The 22,670-nt window shown below is 41.3% G+C and overlaps 1 protein-coding gene across 2 annotated transcripts; it reads left to right on the top strand.

Moving 5' to 3' along the window:
- Nucleotides 1–312: 312 nt before the first annotated feature.
- On the top strand, nucleotides 313–17,382 carry LOC121974917 (probable enoyl-CoA hydratase 2, mitochondrial). 2 transcript variants are annotated; one of them, XM_042526201.1, is made up of 8 exons: nucleotides 314–836; nucleotides 926–1,095; nucleotides 5,000–5,074; nucleotides 8,484–8,574; nucleotides 8,667–8,718; nucleotides 9,362–9,465; nucleotides 9,539–9,615; nucleotides 16,955–17,382. In XM_042526201.1, exons 1-8 carry the CDS (start codon nucleotides 656–658, stop codon nucleotides 17,129–17,131), a joined length of 927 nt encoding a protein of 308 aa, XP_042382135.1. In that variant the 5' UTR covers nucleotides 314–655; the 3' UTR covers nucleotides 17,132–17,382. The 2 variants fall into 2 exon arrangements, with proteins under 2 accessions (XP_042382136.1, XP_042382135.1); XM_042526202.1 differs by lacking the exon at nucleotides 9,539–9,615 and having other exon boundaries at nucleotides 313–836.
- Nucleotides 17,383–22,670: the final 5,288 nt, after the last annotated feature.

Here is a 22,670-nt window from a genome sequence, read left to right on the forward strand (position 1 = left end):
GGCGGATGACCCATTGGCAGTGGGCAAGTGGCCAGGCAACCTTACGCCAAGCGGGGGCGACCTCCGGGTGGTCTCCAATCACATGTCCCGACTCAAACTATAATCTAAGGATAGTGAATCAGAAAAGAATTGTAATCAATTGCGATTGGATCATGACCATGATTCAATTACAATGATTTATCTTCTGATTTATTTTTTGTATGAACTAAGAGATTGGACCGAAATTCTCTAGTCCAAGATCCCTGAATTAATCTTAGACCCCTGTCTGTTATGTACAGGATTCAACGCACCTTGCTAATAAACTTATAGGTCTCCCCTGGTGAAAATTCTGGACGAGGATCTGGCCTCCAGGAGATCGGTATCCGAAAGTGTTTCGTGGACAAGAAGAGGACCAGGGACCAGGGCTTAGGTGAGAACCTAACTGCTCTCCTCTCCCCTCGCCCGCGCGACGCACTCGCTGCCTGCTCCCTCTTCCCCATCGAGCAGAGAATAGCCGGCGGCGGCATCTCCTCACCACCAGCGCCTCCTCGAGCAGGCTCGCGCCGCCACGCGTCTACTCCGCTGTTTCTGGCCCCCTCTTCTCCGTCGAACAGTCGGAGAACAGCCGACAGCGGCGTCTCCTCACCGCCTGCTCATCATCCTATTGAAAACTTCAATGTGTCCATTTCATTCCCTTTACATCCGCTCCTCTCTCAATGGCCTCCGGCGAACCAAACCTGCCTCCGTGGCTGCGGCGACGGCGCCACTTCTCCACCGTTTTGGCTCTCGGCGGGGCCTAATCATCCAGACACTGGCGGAGATGGTCAAACTTGAGCGCCTCACCGACTTGGATTCGGGTGATCCACTCCTGCCCATGTTCTTGCATCTTTCTCCCTTTGTCCTAACTTGCTAGTTATTTGGTTATCTGTTTTGGAATATGGAGCAGGAATCGTCGAGCTGAAGCTGGACAGGCCGGAGGCGAAGAACGCGATCGGGAACGCGATGCTTCAGGGCTTGCAGAATGCACTCAAGACCATTGGAAATGACTCTTCCACCAATGTGGTCGTCATTTCAAGTTCGGTTCCTAGGGTTTTCTGCGCCGGGGCCGATCTGAAGGTAAATTTAACTATCACTATCTTTTTTAATTGATATTTAGTTATCCATTTCTTGAGTCTTCAATTGGAGAAGACTCCGGTTCACAATTTTTTTTCTCATCTTTAATATCATTTATTGGAATGTGATTAAATGTCTAAAATCACCTTCATGCTTCGTTAATTCTTATAAGTTGCATTCTACTATCTGATTATTGTTGATTTGTGTGTTATTTCATGATTATTTTCATGAGGCATTGGACAATGACACTGTAATAACAAAATCCTGTTCCAGGGTTATCTTATACACACACACACACTCACCCAACAACCACACACACACTCAACCCACACCCACACCCACACCCACACACACACTCACCCCACACCCACACATACAAATAGCATATCTGTTCTAGAGATGTAAGAAACTCAAGGCATTTGAAATTTGCGACCTAGATTAACCCAAGTAGTTAACACATCCAAAAGTTTGGTGGAAAACTGGAGGAAGTAGTATGTCATGGTTTTATAAAGTTTCCTCATTGGTTACTTATGCATCCACACCATCATATGCGGTGAGTGATCACACTCATGGTTCAAAATTGCGTTCCATGCCGGGTGGAACAGGCGAAACTTACTGTTTCGTCTGCGCACTGAAACCGACATTGAAATAGCGAAGATTTCGTCGCGTCCGCGTGCTCGTCGTCATGCTACAGCATGGGCAGTGTAGCCAGACGCTTCTGGTGCAGCCGGAAGCGTCGCGGGGCCCTTGAAGTGTTGTGGGCGGCAGAGGTGTCGCGACGTGACGTTTCTAGCTGTGCTGAAAGCGCTGGAAGCATCACTTGGTGCCACCGGATGCCTCCGCCTCCATCGAAGGCGTCTGTGGGGAGTCGGAGGCGTTGCGGCCTCGCAGGCGAGTCGCGGGCGTCGGCGTTAGGCGTGGACTTACTATGCAAAATTAATATTACCATTTAAATAAATCAAACAATTCCCACTCCCACTTAATTGTAATATTTTAAAGAGACTTTCATAAACCCTAATTTAATTATTCCAATAAAATATAAAAAATATATTTAAAATTAAAAAAACAATTAATTATATTAAATAATATTCTAAAATTGTTTTTACTATTTTAAAAATTCTAAAAAAATTTAATTTTTTTTATAAAAATTCTAATAAATCAAATTTATATTCTTATATATATATATTTTAATTATTTTATATTTTTTTACTATTTTAATGTTTAACTGATATTCTAATTTTTTACTATTTTAAATATATATTATTTAAATTATTAATTAATTAAATAAACAAATAGTTAATTTATACGATTATTATATATAAAATAGTATTTTGTATTAATTTATATAATTAGGATTATTTAATATGGACATTGGAGAACTATAAGTAAAATATTACAAAAACCATTGCTTCCATTTGATTCAGGTCGCTCATTTTAGTAAGGTAACATATTATGATATTATGATGTATCAATTTTAATTCAAGTTATTTATACATCCATTATTTTTTTTAAATAAAACTATATTTAATTATTTTTTATAACAATATTAAGTTGTTTAATAATGGAGAACTTATATAAAATCAATATATAACTTATTTTTAAATTATACACAATAAATATATTTATCTAATAATTACTATATATAAATAAAAAAAATACCGAAACTATATTGGCACGGCATGATACTATATCGAAATCGTATCGTTCCAGTCTAGGACCGAAACTTTGGCACGGGTCGAAATTTTAAACCTTGATCACACTACATATTGCATATATTCTTCCAACTTGCAGTTTGGTTTAGGTGGTTTAATAGAAACCTAGGACACATTTTGCTTTTGTGCAGGTTAAATTAATATTTCCTATCAGTTAAATTCCAAGTCGGTTCAAATTAATACTAATTTGATCAAACTAGTTTTCGCCAAATAAACAAATAAGAAACATAGTATTTGAATTGCATAGGTTGTTATGCAAATTGGTGATTATTGAATCTCATTTTCTGAATACAAGATGATTGTATGCCATGTTCTGCATTATAGGTTTTTCTTAAGTTTTTATGTAATATTGTCGATATAGAATTATGGATTGTTTATGTTGATTAGTTTTGTATGTTAAGTGATAAATATAAAATCTTTACATGATTGCTTCAGTTGACTAACTTGATAGCTATGAACTACATATTTTCCCACATGTTGTATGTTTGTTAGGCCATAGTTCAATTACATATCATCTATACTTTTTGTTTAAAATGGTGGATAATGGTTCTCCAAATTGGGAAGACATGCATTAGCTAGTCATTCATATGAACAAAGTTGAGGCCAATTAGTTTTGTAGAATAATAAATTAATAAAAAAGTGATGAACCCAGATACCATTGAAGGTCATATGCAACTTTAAGCAAAATTATTTGCTTATAAGAAACTCTTGAGCTAGGAGATGTTGTGAAGATAATCATTGTTATGATGACAATAATCAATATCCATAATGTCCATATTGTGGTTAATAAACCCCTAAATTTGGAAAGTCTATGGCAAGGTTCAAAATGTCGAGTTGTGTCAAAGTTTCAATCTTTGAGTGGAACAATATTGTTTCGATATCACATTGATGTTCTGATGCGTAGTGCCCGTGGTGAATTGGAGTTTGAAGGAGAAAGGAGATGAAACAGAAAGAGATATTATTTGTGCTAATTTGTATTGGGTTTTAGTAATTTACTAGAATGTACATTTTTACCATTTTCCATGGTCTATGGAATATGTACTATATTATAGACATACAAATAGTGGAAGGCAACTCGTTTTATGTATCTTAAAGGTGTTGTTTGGTATGAGAGTTCTTTTCATCCTTTATGGAAAATCTATGTTTGCTCGTCAAACTTCATGGAATTTGATGGGATTTAAAATCTTATCTAGAGATTCATTATTAATTTCATGGAGAAGATACTATTGATGTTTCAAATGAATCAGGAATTGATTAGTATCACACTTGGAAAATAATAATAGTCCTAATATTTTTTATAATAGTGGAAAGCCATAATCAATTCTTCCAAACATGATTATAAATTTTCTAGGTTTGTCATTCCTAGAAATAGCTTTCCTATGTCTACCATACCAAATGAGTTTGTAATTTGGAAGACATACTGGTGTAAAATTACAATGAATTTAGAGTCTATTTGTTTTATGTAAAGCATTTTATTTGTGCCTCATGAGAGTATTTTATAATGGAAAGCATTTGCAGAGCATTTTTTTACTGTTTGACATGGAGGGGAAAATATTCTCTCTTTTTTTTGAGGTTATTTAGTGTTGACGATTGGTGAGATGAGGGTGAAGGGGGCTCATGGATGAGGGCGAAGGAGGGCTCGGTGATATCCACAAAGCCTTCTAGATGAGGGTAGAGGGTAGCTTGTCCATCAAATGGGAGGGCTCCTAAATGAGATGGAGGATAGAGATGGAGCTCGCTAATAAGATGGAAACACATATCAATGAGGGAAGAGGGCTTGTTGATGAGGACGGTGGGCGGACTCATGAATGATGGTAGATAGATCATTGATGGGTGGGGAAAATGACTTGCTCTTGTTTTGAGCAGGTAATTTTCCCAAAATGACCATATTTTCTTTTGAACAAAAGAAAATTTTTTATGACCAAGAATTTACCTTGTGGCAAATATTGGAAAATCCAGAAGATATTTTCTAAAAAAAATATTTTACATGAATCAAACAGAAGCTACATTCTACCAAGCTACTTTCTACATTCATATTTCTTATTGCTAACTCCTTGTTTTCACATATGCCCATCCACTTTTAATTTTTTTTTTCTTTTTTCCCCTTATTTGTTCAAGTCTCAGTCTTATTTGTCATTTTTTACTTTCCCACTTGAGCTCCTTTTAACAACTAAATATTAATTGTCTTTTGGCAGGAGCGGAAGCTGATGACTACTTCCGAAGTTCGGCAGTTCGTTAACTCTTTACGATCAACATTCTTGTCCTTGGAGGTTCATGCTGATCACACTACTTTGCATATGCATATTCATGTAGTTGTGGTCCAAATCATTTTATGTTAAATGGAAGAAGTTCCAACTTAACGATTCTAAACTGCTATAATCATTTATCTTGTCCATCCATGTTATTCCTTATTTTTTATCTAGTCAATGCATTCTCCATTATTTGTTTTACTTTGTCTTGTGTCCCTAGTCTAAAAACTATTTTATGGAATAGGAATGAACAATTTCCAAAGAGTTCTGAACTAGCATAGTACTGAAGTAGACGATCCTTTTTCACTCACTATCTTCTTAAACTTAAAAATATTCCTTGTCAGGTCTGTTTGCTTGTTGGGGCTAATTCAGTCCAGTATGCTCTTTCATGTGAGCAGTAGCAAGGGATTTTTAAAGAAAACAATACTAGATACTTAATAATGCACTAGAATTTATTCTAGGCCTTCTTTTATTATTATTTATTACTATTGCTTTTTTTTTTTATAAAAGTTTGTTTTGTAAGACCTATTAGTATACTTCTACTAGTCATCATAAACTGGACAAATTAGATCCTGTTATTTTAGGAGAGAATGAATATTTGTTTTCATATAAAGGGCCCTCAAATCCTTATGTAAATCAATCTTTAGTTTGGTTGCTTTGTTTGATTATTAATTATCAGTGCTGCATCTGTCGGTATTATAACCAAATTACTACTTTGGTTTAACTATTGCCCATCCTCCTTGCCTTCTCTTTTGTGCCTTTCCCTAATCCAACCACCCTATCCTTTCCTCCGTCTTCTCCTCATATTTAAGCAAAACTCAAGTTGGAACTGCTTAGCCACCCTCCTTCCATTCCGTGTTCTCTTCCTGGCAATTGCATTTTACAGACCATTTGGCACAAAAGGACAACAATTTTCATGGGCAGACCCTATCATCTGGGTCATTACCGTCGGAAAGACTTTACATTTCACAGGTGGTACCTCTTAGGCATACATCTTACTGATTTCTTTTTGTATTTCTTTTCCTCCTATCTTCCTCTGCATCCTGTCAAATCTCCTCAACCAGTGCTAACACAAGAAATTGATGCCATAGAAGCAAGATAGACTAGGAGGCCTGCCAAACCTTCCAAATCACTGCACAGACTCCTCATCACCATCTCTTTTTAGTGATTGAGCTCTTGTAGAATCTCTGCTACTCTAAGCCACAAAAGCAGCTCTTCTGGAAGGAACCCATTAATCCTCCACCAATACGGAATGTTCCACAATTTTCCCTCTTTGTTTTATTATTTAGAGTGAAAAAAGACGAAAGAATTAGTAAGTTGTGGGCCCACCACTTGTGTTCATGGTGTTAGGATCTAATCCAAAGCCTGTTGTCACTTGGTGGAATTTGATCCAAATCTGGATCGCATTAGGAAACTTGCATGGCAGACTAATAGTGGAAAGATTACACACTTGAGTGCAGCCTTCCTCGCCAAAAATAATTAAAGTTTGTCTGTGCTGATTTCAACAGCAACTAGGCCATATTCACTTGGCATAATCACATTTTATAAATTGAAATTTATTGGTTTTGATTTTTTTTTTACATTTAATGAGTTTTTCTCACACAACTCTTGCTTATCATCATACTTTATTGATAAAAAAGCGATTATATGAATAACTTTCTTACTTGTACCTTAGCTTGTTTATCATCTATCTTATTTAATCCATAGAATAAATTTGTCATGCATCGTTTATTTATTTATTTATTTTATTGCATCTTTTTATCATGTTACTTTATTTTATTAGCATCATTACATGTCACTATACTTGGATTAACATGTTGGCTGGAAACATCACCACCACTACTAAATGTATACAAGTGATGCAAATTTTAGGATTGAGCATCATGAAACATACTACACTTAAATATTTGACGAGTTTAGGTTCCTAGATTGCACAAATCCTAAATCCTTTAGACACTTACGATTCAATGAGTAATATCCACTCTCATCAATAGTCATATTATCCCAGGTTTAGAAAAGAAGTAGATCACTTTGTTAAATAATAATTAATATCAGCTTAAGAGTGTCAAGGCAAATGTCCTCTAGTTTTGATTGTTGATGAGATCCAGATTCATTCCTTGATTGACTAGGTAGCTTAGGAGGCTATTTTGATTAATATAACATGACCCCTTTTGAATTGCCATACGTTTCAAAATTAAATAGATAGGTGAGGAATAGATGCTGCCACACAATGGCATGAGATGAAATGAAGATTGATGGAAAAATATGTTCCGATGTAATTTAAGGATAACTATATAGTAATTTGAAAAATATAAAATAATTTTGGCAAAATATTGATCCGAACTTGAAAATTTGCATACTAGATAGGGGAGATATACATTCTACCACACAATTACATGAAATGAAATTGACGGAAAATATGTTCCAATATAATTTAAGGATAAACTATGTAGTAATTTGAAAAATCTAAAACAATTCTTACATGTGGCAAAGAATTGATCTAAACTTGAAAATTTTCATTGACATTTTAATATTTGGAATGAGCTTTGCTTGACCCTTTATTGATTCAATAGTGGATTTAGGTTGCCTTTGGGGTAATGATGCAATGGTTAGACCCTTCAATGGATAACCAATGGATATAAGGTTCGAGTCTCAACTACAATCCATTGGAAGGGATTTTCCCTCCGATGAGAAACGGGCCTAAGAATGCTAGCAATTTGAATGGACCTCCATGAGCGCTTCCCAATTTACCTTGGTGGTTGGTGGGAAATTTCCATGGGGCTGGCCCGATCACTTCAGGATTAGTTGGTTCGAAGAGCTGAATACCTAGATTACCAAAAAAAAAAAGTGGATTTAGGTTGGAGAATTGTAGATAGAATTTTCATTTCTTGATCAGTCATATGGTGGTTCATTATCCTCCTCTAGAAGGGATAACAAAAAAAAATGATAATGCATTTAAGTTTTTATTCAACTGTATTTCATAACATCTATTATTAAGCTTCTGTTCGTGATTATCAACGGGTAAATTTAGACTTCCGTTTTTAAGAAAATAGGTTAGGATAATGGTTCATTTTCTTCTCACTTTAAAAAGGGCCATTAAATCCTCATATATATCAATCACCAGTTTAACAATATTTCTATGACTTTTTTTTCTGTATGTGAGATTGTTAGTTCTAGGTGCTCCATCGCTTAAACTTTGGACTGGTAATGAATAAAAAAGGGCAACTCGATGCACGAAGCTCCCATCATGTGGGGTCCCAAGGAAGGATCTATTGTACATAGCCTTACCTTATTTTTTGCAAGACTGTTTTCAAGATTTGAACCCATGACCTGGTCACAAAGCAACAACTTTACCTTACCGTTGCGCCAAGGCTTCCCTTCTAGACTGATAATGAATCAAAATTATTAATATTTGAAATTGTTTCTGCAGTTTCTCTCTGTTCCTACTATTGCTGTTATTGAAGGAGCAGCATTAGGTGGTGGGCTAGAACTGGCTCTTTCATGCGATCTTCGTGTGTGTGGTAGGTGTACAGTCCAGGCTATGTTTGGAGACGGTTGATCATTTGTAATTTGGTACCAGACTTTGTAAACCACTTCAATCTCTGTCATGCAGGAGAAGAATCAACATTTAGCTTGCCGGAAACTGGTCTTGCAATAATACCTGGGTATGTGTTCTAGTGGGTCATTATCCACTAGAGTTTAGAGACGTTTTCTGTTTTAACTGAATCTATATGGAATAATTTTTTCCCCTCTTTTTCCTTTTCTTCAAATAATTTTGTCGAGTTGAGCATGAACTGCATGTTGGATTGCTGATTCTTCCTATCCATGTCCTGCCGGTCGGATTGCGAACGTGGAAGTTGACTTTGATCTGCTCTTCAGTGAGCTCTCCTAGTTAATGATTGGTACTGGAAAAAATTAGATTTACAAATATCATCACTTTGAATCATGCACCTTTGTAGGATTCACTATTGGTGCTTGAAATATGATTTCACACATGCCAGTATACCTTTCCAACCCCATCCAGAAGAAAGGGGATGAAGGTCAATATCGTATAACCTATGTTTTTACTTGATATGTTTCACACAAATTGTCCTGGACTAAAGGCAATTCTTATTCTAATACTGCATTTCTAATATTGGTTTTTTTGGACTATTGACTTTTCATCTGAACATACTGGACAGTTAGAGTAGTTTTTGCTTTTAACAAGCGATATTCAGTTTCTGCATTAAGTAATGTATTTAAACAATGACATTTTTTTAAACTTGGGATATAATCCTAATGATTGCTGCCTGAATTGGATACTCACAGAGCTGGTGGAAGCCAACGTCTGCCTAGAATAGTGGGGAGATCGGCAGCTAAGGAGCTAATATTCACAGGTCGAAGGATCAATGGCAAAGAAGCCTTGTCTATGGGTACAAAACATTGCATTTAGCTTTTTTCTCATTCATTCAACAGCACATCCCAAACATATTAGATACTTGTCAGGACTTGTTAGTTACTGTGTTCCTTCTGGAGAAGCTCACGCAAAGGCTATGCACGTTGCCCGGGATATTAACCAGAAAGTATGGAGTAGACACTCTCATCTTGTTTATTTTTACTTTCCATATCATCTTAAATGCATAGTTGTGTATTAATTCTTCTGAGCGACATGCTTTTGTGGAAGGTGGTTATTCAACTCTAGCTAAGTTGTTTTTAGTGTTAATTGCATATATGATCTAATCCTGTCCGGAAACTGAGTCAGACGGACCGCTGAGTGAGGTGACTGGAATGTTGACCGAATCGATATGATCCGGAGGGGGGGGGGAGGGGAGGTATGCTGAGATGACTTTAATGTTGACCAAGTCATCAGAAATCCTCTAGTCAACACTACATAAAACCAACAACTAGGTCATCCTAGTCCCTGGTACCCCGATGCTCGAGGCAGATCCAACGAATATATAAGGAACAGACTAATAGTAGAATAATGAAATGAATGTAAAGTGAGTACGATAACGTACCTGGCCAGGAGGGCGCCCTCGGGTGGATCGGCGAGCTGGTCGGGACGCTACTCGAGTTGTTGCGACCCGGAAGAGTAGATGACTCTGAGCAGGATGCAAAGCTAGATCTGACGGCACCTAGTCGAGCGTGACTTAGATCCGGAAGACGACATGTAGGCCGGGACCTCGTCGCGCCACGTCGGCCGGGATATGACATTGGCACGCAAGCCGGGATATGAGATTAGCATGCATGCCGAGATATGAGATCGACACACAGGTCGAAACACAACAACGATGCGAAGGCCGGAACACAATAACGAGGTGCACTACGGCTGTAACTCGGGGGAGGTTGGATCGCATCAACAACGCATGACTATGCGGATTAGGGGCTGGATTTGTGTCGGACCTAAGGACAAGGGCACTGGACGATCGGAGATCGAATCTGGAGATGGGGCCGTCGCAGCAGCCGTGACACTATGAGGTTGGCCGAGGCCGTGGGTCAGCCGGTGGCTGCCGCTGGAGGTGGCGGTGACGACCGGCCGCTGGAGGCTCCGTCAGCGCTGGGTTGTTCGCTCAGACTGTCGGCGAGAGGAGAGGGAAAGGGAGCTCTCGGCACGTGGAAGGTGGCGGTGGTCGGAGGCAACAGTGTCGGCTAATGCTCTCACGCAAGGCGACAGCGTGCGAGAGAGGGAGAGGGGAAAGGAGACTGCTGGTGTTGGCGTCAGTGATGCTAGCGACGGCAGAGGCGTGCGTGAACGGGGGAGAGGAGGCGCTGAGGGAGACGGTGTAATGGTGTCGGCGTGGAGAGGAAGAAGGAAAGGGGATGCTTGTGAGGGTGTCGGCGCGAAGGGGAGACGACCGTGCGTGCTTGGCGGCGGTGGAGGCGCAAGTTCGGCATCGTTGGCGTGGGGAAGGAAGGAGCCGGTCGTCGCCGACGGCCGTCGCTTGCTGGTGGCGGCGAGAGACTAAGAAGAAGCTCTCCTCCCTCCTTGATTCATGGTGGCGGCGGAGCCGGAAAACAGAAGCCCCCTTCCTACTTGTGGTGGCAGTAACGAAGCCAAGGAAGCCTCCCCCCTTGGACGTGGTGGCGACGGCGAAGCCAACGAAGCCTCCCCTCCTGGACTTGGTGGCGGCGGCGAAGCCCACGAAGGAGGGCCCCTTCTCAACCGTGCCTCCTCCTCCTTAAAGCCCTACACAGTGAAAACACCAAATGCCCCTCCTTCCCCTCTTAATTTCTCCTGGGTCATTCACCTATATTCGTATCACAAGCCTCCCCTTCAAGTCTAGTCGAAGGAGGCGCAAGTCAGACTCACTAAACCAAGCCTAACGTAAAACGGAATCACTCCTGAATGCAGAGTCAAATCGTTGTGTCTGTCGTATAACGTCGAACAAGTAGCTGTGGCGATGCCGAGCAAGTGACTAAAATAATACTGAGCGAGCAACAAAAAATAGTGTCGAGCGCATGTCGAGCAAGCGATTGATCGGATATTAAGCGGGAGACCAAGTAATATCGAGAAGACTGTCGAACGATGCTGAGCAGAGTGATCAGGCAATTATGCAAATGCTAAGTAAGAAGTAAGAATAGATGCCGATCGGGCGATGAATGTAGGGTAGAGTGACGAATACCTGGCAGAGCAACGAGTGAGATGCGAACGATGAGTGCTGGGCAGAACGGTGAATGCAGGGCAGAGCGACGAGTGAGACACGAACGATGAGCGTCAGGCAGAGCGGCGAATGAGGCACGAGCGATGAATGAGATGAATGTCGACTAGGCAACGAGCATCGAATAGAGTGGCAAGTGAGACCAGCACGTGATCAGGAGAGAACCTGGCCGACTAGTCATTATGCCCGATCGAGAAGTCGTTGGCACAAGAGCCTTGCTCACTTATAACTCGCTCTCGGGCAAGAGTTTGAAAAGTCGATCAAGAGAATTCGATCGAACGGCTGAATGGTACCCAGCGGATGCCTAACGAACAGAAGAATGCTGAGTGTGCATATAAACGGAACAAAGCAACTGACCGAATAGTGTCGAGCGAGAGATCGAAGAAATGTCGACCGAGCTCTCAGGAGAAGATCAGGCGGGTGGAAAGACGCCTGGCTAGCGATGTTGAGCGTGCGACCGAGAAAATGTCAACCGAGCAACAGTATACTGCGGCCGGACGGTCAAAAAATGTCAATCAAGCAATCGGAAGAATGCTGAGTGGGTGGAGAGATGATGGGTGAGCGGTGTCTAGCGCGCGATCGAGAAAGTGCCGACCGAGCAAGCGAGAGAATGCCCAGTGGGTGGAGAGACAACGGGCGAGCGATGTCTAGTACGCGATTGAGAAAGTGCCGACCGGGCAAGCGGGAGAATGCTCAGCGGGTGGAGAGACGATGGGCGAGCTGTGTCTAGCGCACGACCGAGAAAGTGCCGACCGTGCAAGCGGGAGAACGTCGAGCGGGTGGAAAGATGATGGGCAAGCGGTGTTGAGCGCGCGACCTAGAAAATATCGACCGAGCAACATAGACAATACTGAGCGGAACCCCAAGGTCGATGGCGAATGAGAGCAAAATCCGTGAGTTGAGCTGGAGTGAATCCTGTAGATGGAGCGAGCGTGGAGCTCGTGAGAATCGAAGGCGAACGAGATCAGAGCCCTTGAGCCTAGCAGGCGTAGAGATCGTGAGCCGAGCGGGAGCAGATCCCGGAGAGATCGAAAGGCACAAAGTCGATGCACGTAGCGAGCGCGAAGCCCATTGAAGGTGAATGCAAAAGGGGGCAAAGCCGAGGATCCGAGTGGGCGCAAAGCCCGTGAGCAAAGCGAGTGAGACGCAAGTGTCAAGTAGTGCGGCAAGTGAGATGAGTGTCGACTGAGCGGCGAATGAGACGAGTACCCAGCTAGGGAGGAAACCTAGACGGCTAGTCGATGTGCGCGTGGCAGTGCATGCCTAAAACTCGCACTGGGGCGGGAGTTTGGAAGGCCGACCAAGAGGTCGTTGGTCGCGAGAGCATACTCGCTTATAACTCGCACTGGGGCGAGAGTCTGGAAAGCCGACCGGGAGGTCGTTGATCCCGAGAGCATGCTCGCTTATAACTCGCACTAGGGCGAGAGTCTGGAAAATCGATCGGGAGGTCGTTGGTCGCGAGAGCATGCTCGCTTATAACTCGCACTGGGGCGAGAGTATGGAGCCCGACCGAGAGGTTGTTGATTGTGAGAGCATGTTCGCTTATAACTAACACTGGGACAAGAGTCTGAAAAGCCGATCGAGAGGTCGTTGGTCACGAGAGCATGCTCGCTTATAACTCGCACTGAGGCGAGAGTCTGGAGCCTGACCGAGAAGTCGTTGGTCGCGAGAGCAGGCTCGTTTATAACTCACACTGGGACGAGAGTCGGGAACGCCGAACGGGAAGTTGTTGGTCGCGAGAGTAGGCTCGCTTATAACTTACGCTGGGGCGAGATTCTGGAACACCGACCGAGAGGTCGTTGGTCGCGAGAGCATGCTCGCTTATAACTCGTGCTGGGGCGAGAGTGTGGAATGTCGATCGAGAGGTCGTTGGTCGCGAGAGCATGCTCGCTTATAACTCGTGTTGGAGCGAGAGTGTGGAACGCCGACCGAGAGGTCGTTGGTCGCGAGAGCGTGCTTGCTTATAACTCGCGCTGGGGCGAGAGTCTGGAATGCCGATCGAGAGATTGTTGGTCGCGAGAGCGTGCTCGCTTATAACTCGCGCTAGGGCGAGAGTCTGGAACACTGACCGAGAGATCGTTGGTCGCGAGAGCATGTTCGCTTGTAACCCGCGTTGGGGCAAGAGTCTGGAACACCGACCGAGAGGTCGTTGGTCGCGAGAGCATGCTCGCTTATAACTTGCGCTGGGGCGAGAGTCTGGAACTCGACTGAGAGGTCGTTGGTCGCGAGAGCATGCTTGCTTATAACTCGCGTTGGGACGAGAGTCTGGAACGCCGACTGAGAAGTCGTTGGCGATACTCCGGTCCGAAACCGGTGGTGATACTCTAGTCCGAGACCAGTGGCGATAGCTCAATCCTGAATGGGGGAGGTTAAGCCCTGAAGTCCATAAAAGCGGAGCCCGTAGCAATATGAGGGAGTAGAGCCTTTATCATATGCGGAGTGGTGTCAATCGGCTGAGGATCTGACTTGATTCCCTGACTCCCAAATACCCATGAAGTCGGGGAGAGGAATAGTATCGATCCCTTGACTCCCAAATGTCCGCGGAGTCAGGGAGAGAATAATGTGAGCCCTGACCGTCAAAAGAAGTGAAGCCCATAACCATATAAGGGAGCAGAGCATGTTGCAATAGGAGGAAGCAGAACATCGTGGATGAAGGGAGCAGAGCCTGTAGATGTGAGAGGATACAAAACCCCTTAGGTGGAGGGTGCATAGCATATAGTAGTAATAGAGTGCAGAGCCTCATGGATGGAGGGTGCAGAGCCTGTGGCAGTAAGAGGATGTAGAGCCTCATGGTGAAGGGTGCAAAGCCTATTGCACACTTGATCGGGGAGTTAGGCCCCTAGTCCATGATCGAAGAGTAAGGCCCCTATCCTGTAACCAAAGAGCGAGACCCCTAGATCCTGATCGGGAAAATGTACTGCGAGTCTCTGATTGAGGAGTTGTGTCCCTAATGTTTGATCGGGGAGCTGCACCTCTAATGTATGATTGGGGAGCTGTGCCCCTAGTGTCCGATCGAAGATCTAGGGCCCTAGTTTTTTATCAAGGGACTAGAATCTTACTCTCTTATCAGGGAGATATAGTAGATCCTGTAATCGTAAAAAGGGAGCATAGCCCGTAACGTACCTGATCGAGGAGTCATGCCCAATCGACTGAGGATCTGTCTCGATCCCTCGACTTCCGAATACCCATGGAGTCGGGGAAAAAATATAATGGAAAAACTAACCTGTCGGTCAGCTGAAGCTCCAAGTTAATCCCTCGACTCTCAAATACCCGTGGAGCGAGGGGAGAAGATAATATGTTCGTAAGGATCCTCCGGGACTGTGATAATGGCCTAGAACCTTCCGACGTCGCCCATCTTCACGTTCCCGAACAGGTGGAGAAGATTCACACAAATGACGCCAAATTTGATCCCGTCCGGAAACTGAGTTCGCCGGGTGAGGTGGCTGGAATGTTGACCAAATCGATATGGCCCGAAGGAGGGGTATGATGAGATGACTTCAATGTTGATCAAGTCGTTAGAAGTCCTCTGGTCAACGCTACCTGCAGCCAGCGACCGAGTCGCCCTAGTCTCTAGTACCCTGATGCTCGAGGCAGATCTAATGAATATGTAAGGAACCGACTAATAGTAGAATAATGAAATGAATGTAAAGTGAATACGATAACGTACCTTGGCCCAGGGGGCGCCCTCGGGTGGATCAGTGAGCTGGTCGAGACGCTACTCGAGTTGTTGCGACTCGGAAGAGTAGATGACTCTGAGCAGGATGTAGAGCTGGATCTGACGACACCTAGTCGAGCGCAACTTGGATTCGGAAGACGACATGCAGGCCGGGACCTCGCCACGCTGACCGGGATATGATATCGACACGTAGGCCGAGATATGAGATCGGCACGCAAGCTGATATATGAGATCGGCACACAAGTCGAAACACAGCATCGGCGCAAAGGCCGGAACACAATAGCGAGGTGCACTATGGTTGTAGCTCGGGGGAGGTTGGATCGCATCAACAGCGCATGACGACGCGGATCAGGGACTGGATCTGTGTCGGACCTAAGGACAAGGGCACTGGATGATCGGAGATCGGATCTGGAGACGGGGCTGCCACAGTGGTCATGACACTGTGAGGTTGGCCAAGGTCGTGGGTCGGCCGGTGGCTGCTGCTGGAGGTGGCGGTGACGGCTGCCCGCTAGAGGCTACGTCGTCGCTGGGCTGTTCGCTCAGGCTACCGGCGAGAGGAGAGGGAAAGGGAGCTCTCGGCACGTGGAAGGTGGCAGTGGTCGGAGGCAACAGTGTCGGCTACTGCTCGCACGCGAAGCGACAACATGCGAGAGAGGGAGAGGGGAAAGGAGACCGCTGGTGTTGGCGTCGGTGATGCCAGCGACGGCAGAGGCCTGCGTGAACGGGGGAGAGGAGGCGCCGAGGGAGACGGCGTAATGGCGTTGGCGTGGAGAGGATGAAGGAAAGGGGTTGCTCGCGAGGGCGTCGGCGCGAAGAAGGGGAGACGACTGTGCGTGCTTGGCGGCGGTGGAGGCGCGAGTCCGACATCGTTAGCGTGGGGAAGGAAGGAGGCGGCTCAGAGGCGGTCGTCACCGACTGTCGCTTGTTGGTGGCGGCAAGAGACTAAGAAGAAGCTCTCCTCCCTCCTTGATTCACGGTGGCGGCAGAGCCGGAAAACAGAAGCCCCCTTCCTACTTGTGGTGGTGGCAACGAAGCCTCCCCCTCTTGGACGTGGTGGCGGCGGCGAAGCCAACGAAACGAAGCCCACGAAGGAAGACCCCTTCTCAACAGTGCCTCCTCCTCCTCCTTACAGCCTTACACAGTGAAAAGATCAAAATGCCCTCCTTCCCCTCTTAATTTCTCATGGGCCATTCACCTATATCCATATCGTGATGCATAAGCTATCATCTGAATTTTGAATGATTTCTAAATTTTTTGTTTGTCTTATTAAACTTTCAAAATAGTAGTATATAATCCCATATGTTATAGAATCTGCTTAATGAGAAGTAATGGACTCACCCCATTAAAGTTCTGCATGTTCATCTCGATAAACAAATACATTAGTGCGATTTTTGCATTTCATTATTAAGCCAATAGCTGGTGACATGGAATTGATGTAATAGGACGATAATGCTTGTGACGGATGGCCGGATGTTTAGACAATTGCCACATCATTGGTCTTATTTGCTTGTTTTTTTTTCTCCACTTTTTGGTTGATTATTTCGACCCATGAATGAATTTCTAACTACCTGATCATGCTTTCCACAGGGTCCATTGGCAATAAGGATGGCGAAGCAAGCAATCGACACAGGTACAGAGCTGGCCATGTCTTCGGCACTCAAAGTGGAGGAAGAATGCTATGAGCAACTACTGAATACCGAAGATCGCCTAGAAGGCCTGGCTGCATTTGCGGAGAAGCGAAAACCTAAATACCTTGGAAAGTAAATAGTTCAATCACTCTTTGGTTTTTCCTGCCATATTCTGTATTTTTTTAAGATGCAAATAAAAAAATGTAATTCTGAGCGTGAAGCTCTATGGGCTATCCTAGTTTAAATTAAACTGTCAGTTTTACAATAAAGTTTAGAAATGTTGTTAGTCTATAAATTGTCATATGGCCACTATTTAGTGACCGATTTGGATTGAGTGAAACTAACTCTTAGTTGTTTATGAATGAAACAAACTCATGTTTTAAGAAATCGAAATGTTTGATTGATTAAAGGAAGAAAAGTAACACTGGCGAGAGAAGACTGAAAGAGTATTGATTCAATTAATGCTTTTTCAATACGCTACAAGTGTAAGATTGGTTCCTTATGTAGGGATTAGTTGTTGCAAAAGTTTGCCATATTACAATTTTTCTGTGCATGTATTAATTACTATGAACATGTTAACCCGTTATACATTATAAATAAATTAAAACAAATGAACCAGATAATACTGAATATGTGAATATGTGACGATCGATTTAATTTTATAGAAATTTTTTATCGATCATTAGGATAAATCGAAGAGTACTTATGGTAGGTGGCTTATAAGTCCAGTATTATGTGGTTGTGTGTTCTATTTGAAAAAAAAAATCTTTTTAAATATACTGTAATTAGGGATCGATTCATGAATACTTGGCTGACCTGATTGCTTGAGTCGAGTCTCATACACCTCGACTCATCTTGAGGGGGATTAGTGATATGTTGGGATACCCATCCATCCATTCTAGGTCAGTAGGCCATGTTTACATGATCTACTCTAGGAAGCTTTTGGTACTACTAAAGACAAGCTTAGTACTGTTGGTGCAGGAAGCATCCGACGATCGAACCTAAGTTTTGATAATGGCAAAGGGATTCAAAGTTAAGATTCTTTGTTATCTAATATGTTGAATGAGTGTTTCAGGAAAGTCCTAATTGCGGTTAGGCAGGTGAAAATCCTAGGGGGTGGTAACCCTAGGTCCTAGGGGGTGGTAACCCTAGGTGGAGAAAAGTCCTAGCTGCGGTTAGGCAAAGGGAAAACCCTAGGGGGTGGTAACCCTATGCGGAAAGTCTTGGCAGGTCGATGGCTTCAGGCAAAAGTCCTAGGGGGTGGTAACCCTAGGTAGAAAGTCCTGGTGTCGCGAACCAGGTGAAAGACTGGACTAGCCGGGGAAGCGGATGTCCAGCAGAAAGTCCGGAAGCATCGAGTGCTGAGCAAAAGTCCAGTCGATCTGGAGGATCGACTGGCAACAGGTAAATCTCCTGAGTGGAGTAGGTGAGGACGCGTTCCCCGTAGAGGGAACAGTAGGCGTCGGGTCGACCTAGGGTTTCCGGTTGGAAATCCAAAGTCAGACTCGGACAGTCCGAAGACTGTCAATTATTACTTACTGTGTTTTATCAGATTCTAACACTGTCTTGCAGGGTATTTTGCTCGGACTAACCTTTGTTTGCAGGTGAGGAACCTGCTGGAAAAAGGCTGTCCGGGCGCCCGGGACCAAATTCTATCCCCTGCGCGACTTCGCCACGTGGAGCATCCTGGTTGGTTGGCCACGTCACACTCCAGGCGCCCGGAAGGGATCCAGGCGCCTGGAACCGCATATAAAAGGAGGGTTGAGGTGCAGCTTCAAAAAACAACAATCATCTAAGCAATCTCCTTGCGACAAGCTGCTAACGACTCAATCCAGAAGTGCTGCAACGACACCCCGACAACCCGGAGCTTCGGATTTAATCTTTTTGTTGTCGGTATAATCTTTTTACAGCTTTGAATTGTAATTAGTTATTAATACTCTTAACGAACTTATAGTTGTTGCCCACCGAAAGCGATCAAGGATCGCGGGCCTTCGAGTAGGAGTCGTCACAAGCTCCGAACGAAGTAAATCAACTGTGTTCATCTGCTTGTGTTTCTTTCATTTCCGTTGCGTTTTTACTCGAGTGTTTTACGATTTTGATAAACGTAAGAAATAGCCACGAGCGCTATTCACCCCCCCTCTAGCGCTTCTCGATCCAACAATTGGTATCAGAGCAGGGTCGCTTTGAACTGGTGCAACCACCATTCAAGCATTTTTCGTGGCTTTGTCGTTGTATAGGTTAAAAATAAAACCTTACGCCTTTCGTTTTTTCCCTCCAAAACTGTTTTCAAAAATCCATTTTCATCTTTTCACCATTGGTTGGAATTAGAAAAATATTACGTTTTCAAAAAGTTGTGGTAATATTTTTTAATATTATTTTAATAATATTTTATTATTTTTTCTCAAAATTCCTGAATTACTATTTTTTCTCTCCCACACTACTAATCCAAGACTAAGTCTTGGAATAAGTTTTATTTTGTTTATTTTGCGAGATTGTCTTTCTAAAATGGCCCATCAAGAAGGCTACAACACTGCTCGTCCACCGCTCTTCTCCGGAGATGATTTCGGAGATTGGAAGGGTCGGATGGAGACGTATCTCCAGACTCACTTTGAAGTCTGGATGATCGTCAAAACCGGGTTTCAACTGCCAACTGACGGCACCGGCAAGCCACTACCGTACGAGAACTGGGACGCTAACCTTATCAAAAAGGTAGAAGCAAACGCAAGAGCAACGTATACACTTCAGTGTGGTTTAACGAATAAGGAGCTGAATCGCGTCGGCCCATTCTCAAGCGCTAAGGAACTGTGGGAGAATCTGATTGAGCTACACGAAGGTATTCCTCATACGAAAATAGGTAAGCATGTCTTAATAAATAAATTAGTTGAGTAGACTAATACTAGTCCGGCCGAGGAAGGTATTACGATGGTTGTAGGTACAAGTAAGACACAGAAACATATGTTGAAAGCAACCTGGTCTGAGTCATCAGATGAATCCGGATCCGTTGAAGAGCAACCGAGCCTTCTCGCTCTACCAGTACTAGCGAACATTATCGACACCGAGTCCGAGTTCGAGTCCGATTCAGAGACCGAGAGCGAATCAGACACCGAGTCCGAGCGAAGCCACGGATCCGCATCCGTTTCCGAAGGACCGAAACCCACAGTAAGTGCTTTAATGTCTAGTATTAACTTAGATGACTCGCAAAATTTAATTCCATACTTGCTTAAAAAATTGGCTAAATCCAACGTCCGGGTTAAGTCGCTCCAAAAGGAGGTAACAACCCTTAAGGAAGCGACTGACTCGAGTTCTTTAACTGAGTCAGTTCAAATTGGAAGTTCAACTCAAGTCCAACAACTTGAGGAAGAAAATTCCAATCTGAAAGCTCAAATTAAAGAACTCAAGAACACATTGGAACGGTTCACCTTGGGTTCCAAGAATCTGGATCTGATTCTTGGAAAACAGCGAGCCGTTTACAATAAAACTGGACTTGGATTTAAGACCAAAACGAAATACAAATCGTATTTATCATTAGTTAATAGAAATAATATAAAGGTAGTCCAAGCATGGGTACCTAAGTCCAACTTGGTCAATCAAGTTGGACTTGGTCAATATTGGGTCCCGAAGGATCAAATACACTACCTCGATAGACCATATCGAGGCTATGATCCAGGGGGAGCAAAAAGAAAAACAATCTTAAAAATTTTAAAAAAAAATTAATTAAAAATTCGAAATTAAATTCAAAAATTCAAAATTTGAAATTCAAAATTAAATTAAAAAATTGAAATTAAATTCAAAAATTCAAAATTTGAAATTCAAAATTAAATTTAAAATTCAAAATTAAATTTAAAATTCGAAATTAAATTCAAAATTCAAAATTCAAAATTCAAAATAAAATTAAAAATTTGAAATTAAATTATAAATTCAAAATTCAAAATTCAAAATTTTAAATTCAAAATCAAATTAAAAATTTGAAATTAAATTATAAATTCAAAATTCAATTTAAATCAAATAAAAATATAGAAGGAGGATCCAGAATAGCTGGCACCCCTAACTAAACTACCCGACTGGGTAACCAAACTTAATCTACCCGAAATGGGTAAACAAGAGTAGACTACCCGGCAGGGTAATTAAGGTTAGATAAAATGGGCTAGGTTTAACTTGACCCACGGTATTGGAGAAGTTTTTGGATGATAGTACGTTAGGGAAGCTTGGGCATCGCATGTCTAGGAAGATATGGCTTCGACCTGGTGCATTTGGCCAAGTGGAACTGACCGAAGCTACCCTTAAATGGATCCTAACTAGTTAGATCAAGGTTTAGTATTAAGTTCAATGGGTAGGATAATTTTGGAAACCTCGAAGGCATGGTTACTTTAATGAGTTCCTTGTGACTCACCATAGCCCAGAAGTTTATCCAAAGAATGCTTACTTGTTGAACCCAAAGCTAAACCTAAATCTAATACAAAGTTAAACCAAACCCTTAAATTGAACCTCAATTCATCTCACTAAAATTATAGGATTCCCTGATTGAAAATTTAGATCGGGTGAGATGACTAAGTAATTAAACTCAAACTGATAATTAAATCTTTTCAAAATTAATTAAAAATCTTTTCAAAATCAATTTCAAAATTATTTAAAAATCTTTTCAAAATTATTTCAAAATCTTTTCAAAACTCAATTTCAAAAATCTTTCAAAATTTTTTTAAACACAATTTCAAAAATATTAATTTCAAAATTATTTAAAAATCTTTTCAAAATCAATTTCAAAATTATTTAAATTTTTTTTTCAAAATTATTTAAATATCGTTTCAAAAATTAATTTCAAAATTATTTCAAAATCTTTTCAAAACTCAATTTCAAAAATATTTCAAAAATCTTTCAAAATTATTTTAAACTTAATTATTTTAAACTCAATTTCAAAATCTTTCAAAATTATTTTAAACTTAATTTCAAAATCTTTCAAAATTATTTTAAACTCAATTTCAAAAATATTAATTTCAAAATTATTTAAAAATCTTTTCAAAATCAATTTCAAAATTATTTAAAAAAACTTTTCAAAATTATTTAAAATTCTTTTCAAAATTATTTAAAAATCTTTTCAAAATTATTTCAAAATCAATTTCAAAATTATTTAAAAAACTTTTCAAAATCAATTTCAAAATTATTTCAAAATCTTTTCAAAACTCAATTTCAAAAATATTTCAAAAATCTTTTCAAAATCAATTTCAAAATTATTTAAAAATCTTTTCAAAATTAATTTCAAAATTATTTAAAAAACTTTTCAAAATTATTTAAAAATCTTTTCAAAACTTAATTTCAAAATTATTTAAAAATCTTTTCAAAATTATTTAAAATCTTTTCAAAATCAATTTCAAAATTATTTAAAAAATATTTTCAAAATCTTTTCAAAATCAATTTCAAAATTATTTAAAATCTTTTCAAAATCAATTTCAAAATTATTTAAAAATATTTTCAAAATTATTTCAAAATATTTTCAAAATCAATTTCAAAATTATTTAAAAAACTTTTCAAAATCAATTTCAAAATTATTTAAAAATCTTTTCAAAAATATTTCAAAATTTTTTTAAACTCAATTTCAAAAATTCTTTTAAAAATCATTTCAAAATTCTTTTAAAAATTTCAAAATTATTCAAAAATATTTTCAAAATTATTTAAAAATC

Source organism: Zingiber officinale, chromosome 4B (assembly GCF_018446385.1).
Source record: "Zingiber officinale cultivar Zhangliang chromosome 4B, Zo_v1.1, whole genome shotgun sequence".
NCBI classification, from domain to species: domain Eukaryota; kingdom Viridiplantae; phylum Streptophyta; class Magnoliopsida; order Zingiberales; family Zingiberaceae; genus Zingiber; species Zingiber officinale.

Excerpts from the sequence above, each read along its gene's own strand:
- LOC121974917 (XM_042526201.1), top strand. The coding sequence starts at position 656 with ATGTGTCCATTTCATTCCCTTTACATCCGCTCCTCTCTCAATGGCCTC. Across the intron at positions 5,075-8,483 it reads CAACATTCTTGTCCTTGGAG|TTTCTCTCTGTTCCTACTAT; the intron begins GTTCATGCTGAT and ends TTGTTTCTGCAG. Across the intron at positions 8,719-9,361 it reads GGTCTTGCAATAATACCTGG|AGCTGGTGGAAGCCAACGTC; the intron begins GTATGTGTTCTA and ends GGATACTCACAG.